The 3618-nt window shown below is 48.7% G+C and overlaps 1 protein-coding gene across 1 annotated transcript; it reads right to left on the bottom strand.

Moving 5' to 3' along the window:
• Positions 1-2832: 2832 nt before the first annotated feature.
• On the bottom strand, positions 2833-3618 carry Neurog2 (neurogenin 2). Its single transcript, XM_042697597.1, has one exon. It carries the CDS (start codon positions 3616-3618, stop codon positions 2833-2835), a length of 786 nt encoding a protein of 261 aa, XP_042553531.1.

The raw sequence follows: 3618 nt of genomic DNA, 5'->3' as shown, positions 1-3618 counted from the left end.
CAATCTCCTATAATTAATTTATAAATTCAGTGACATCAAAAATGTGAGATTTGGAAGGAGGGCTCTTAAGACCCCTATCAATCCCTTCACTATACAAATGAAAACTGACACTAAAAGAAGTTAAGGAGGGCTGGGAAGGTGGCTCAGTGGTAGAGCGCTTGTCTTGCATGCCTGAGGCCCTGGGTTCGATTCCTCAGTACCACATAAGTAAAAAGAAAAAAAGCCAGAAGTGGCACTGTGGCTCAAGTGGTAGAGTGCTAGCCTTGAGCTGAAGAGCTGAGGGACAGCGCCCAGGCCCAGAGTTCAAGCCCCACATCCGGATGCCTACCCCCCAACAAAAAAAGAAGAAGTTAAGGATCGGAATCAAGTTTCTTTTCTATTTTAGGTCTGAGGTTGGGACTTGAACTCCATGCCTGATGCTTGTGTTCATTGGCTAGTGCTCTACCAACTGAGCTGTACCTCCAACCTCAGAATCAAGTTTCTACACACTCTACCAAGAAACTCCAACTTCACTAATTATTATTATTTTCTTATTGTGCCAGCCCTCGGGTTTGAACTCAGGGCCTGGGTGCTGTCCCTGAGCCTTACCACTTTGAGCCACAGCTCCATTTTTGGCTCTTTGGTAGTGAATTGGATGTGAAGGCCTCATAGACTTTCTTGCATGGGCTGGCTTGGAACAAAGGTCCTCAGATCTCAGCCTCCTGAGTAGCTAGGGTTACAGGACTGAGCCACTGGCACCTGGCAACTTCACTATTTTTTTAAATTAAAAAAATTCTGATGTTTGAAGCTTGTTGTGACTTCCCACCCCCTTTCCTTTTGCTTTTGTTTGTTCAAAAATTGATTTTTTTTTCCTTTTTGGTTTGTTGTTTCTGGTGTTGCTCTACCACTGAGCTATATCTCTGGCTCAAAAACTGATTTCTTATCAACAAAATTTGTCTTTGTATTGAAATGCACTTCTTTCAATGTTAGTACCTCAAATACACTTCAGCTTCTTGTAATTTATTAGTGAAATTCCATACCAAATAATGCCAAAAATGCAACTGGTATTTTCTACTTGATGTGGAGGCTTTCAGAAAAACGTGACTCATAAGGCATCAAAAAAACTACAGTCAAGCCAAGTGCCAATGGCTCACACCTGTACTCGTAGCTACACAGGAGGCTGAGATCTAAGGATCTTCGTACCAAGCCAGCCTGAGCAGGAAAGTCTGTCAGACTCTTATCTACAATTAGCCACCAAAAAGCTGGAAGTGGACTTATGACTCAAGTGGTAGAGTGGTAGACTTGAAGAAAAATGCTCAGGAATAGTGCCTAGGCCCTTAGTTCAAGCCCCAGGACAAGCACAATAAATAAATTAATTAATACCACAATCAAGAAAAAATTAGAATGCTACACACAAAACTTATGAAAATTAGATACTTTATTTGTAGCTTAATCAAAAGAACCATTTTCTTGTTCTTCAAGACGTAAATACATACTAGAATAAACTCTGTAGAATATACAAAAAATACATATTTTTCCCATGAAAATCTTCTTCATAATAAATAGAAGGGAACACGTGTGTGGCTGATCCTGATAATTCTCCGTGTCTGCTTAGGTTTTCAGACTGTTGATTTATTTTTAATCTCTTGAAAGAATGGGGGAGTTCCTTCTCCCCTAAAAGGTCATGATAAATAATGCATGAAGCAATCCTCCCTCCCGATTTTCTCCTTTTCCTCCACATTTTTTTTTCCTTTTGCTAGAGAGTTCAGCCTAAATTTCCACGCTTGCATTCAATCATTACAAAGCTTACAAATTATACAATGACTTCTAACCTGGCTCTTTAAAAACCCCAGTTTTTCTCTTACCCATTATAAATCATAAGAGACAGATGGCAAAATGGAGAAGAAAAAGGAAAGAGAAGGACGAAACAATGGGCATTGTGAGGAATCTGGGAAAAACAACAAAGTGCGCACCACAGAGGGAAAGTTTGGTTTGACAGGTGAAATTCCCACAGCCTGCAGACAGCAATGGGAAGAAAGCAGATGCCAGCCATTGCAAATCTGTGGATAATATTATTACGGGTCCAATCATTCAGATGCTAAGATACATTTCTTTCTACTAGGCATTAACATCTCTATGTAGACGCAAAGGTGAAGAGATCACAGGAACGAGTTGCATTCCCTGTGGGAAATTCACAGGAGTCCTTTTCGGGCGATTAAGTGACTAGAGGAGCATCAGTCCAACCTCTTCTTTTCACCAGTCTCTTTATTCTCAAGAAACGCTCACCTGCCTCTTCAGTGGCCTGTAATCCTAGCTACTCAGGAGGCTGAGCTCTGAGGATTGGGGTTCCAAGCCAGCTGGGGGTGGGGGGGAGTGGAAAGGAGGAAAGTCCGTGAGATTCTTATCTCCAATTAACCAACAGCAACAACAACAAAAAGTGGAGCTATGACTCAAGTGGTAGGGCAGAAAAAGCCAAGGGCCAGCTCCCAGGTCCTGAGTTCAAGTCCCAGTACCTACACACACACACACACACACACACACACACACACACACACACACACAGAGAGAGAGAGAGAGAGAGAGAGAGAGAGAGAGAGCCCTCACCACCCGCCCTTGTCCTCTTGGACAATAAACTCCCTTACAGCTTCCATAAATCAAAGTTAACCCATTAGGCAACTAAGGGAGGAATTATCCCACAGGGCTACATCTGCTCTGCGAAGTGGCTTCTAAGGGTGTGGGAAATGGGGGCAGGAGGGAAAACAAGGGAGGGAGGAGATAGCCAGGAAAGGGACCCCCCCCCACCTCCCTTAAAGGTCTCTGGAGGTGGGGAGCTCTGCTAACTCTCCCTGGCTACTACGGGAAGGCGAGAGGTGGAGTCTGCCAATAGTCCACGTCGGAGCCCGCGGGGCTGGCGGGCGATAAAGTGCAGCTGTAAGGGGACGTGGAGCTGGAGGACGCGGGCGACGAGGAGGAGGAGGAGGGCGAGGCCAGCGACGCGGGGCTGTGGGTACAACTCCACGTGGGAGCGGGCGAAGGGCTGTCCCCGCTGGCGCCCCCGGGGCTCAGCAGCACCGCCTCGGAGAAGGAGATGGCGCCGGCCCCGCAGTGATCCGCCAGCCGCAGGGTCTCGGTGAGCGCCCAGATGTAGTTGTGGGCGAAGCGCAGGGTCTCGATCTTGGTGAGCTTGGCGTCCTCGGGGAAGGTGGGCAGCACCTCGCGCAGCGCGTCCAGCGCCGCGTTCAGGTTGTGCATGCGGTTGCGCTCGCGGTTGTTGGCTTTTAATCTCCGGCTCTTCTTGATGCGCTGCACCGTCTCGGCCGTTTTGGCACCGCGGGTGACGGCCCGTGCCCGAGACTGCCGCCGTTTGCACTCATGGACCAGACCCAATAATGGCGTGGGACGACAAACCCCGGCCCCCGCGACGGCCCGGCCCCGCGCCCCCGGCCCGGCCTCAGCTCCGAGTTTCGCCGGCGCCCTCCCCGGTGCGCCCGGCTCGTCGTCGTCGTCGTCCTCCTCTTCTTCCTCGCCGGCGCTGGAGGACAGTGGCGTCAGGGTGACCGAGGCTGGGGAGGCTGAGCCGAGCAACACCAACACGTCCTCCTCCTCCTTCAACTCCGCGCTCTCGGATTTGACGAACAT

Source organism: Dipodomys spectabilis, unplaced genomic scaffold (assembly GCF_019054845.1).
Source record: "Dipodomys spectabilis isolate Male_0828 unplaced genomic scaffold, ASM1905484v1 ptg000225l, whole genome shotgun sequence".
Taxonomy (NCBI): domain Eukaryota; kingdom Metazoa; phylum Chordata; class Mammalia; order Rodentia; family Heteromyidae; genus Dipodomys; species Dipodomys spectabilis.
Note: the sequence above shows the minus strand (reverse complement) of the source record. Positions and strands in the feature narration are given on the sequence as shown.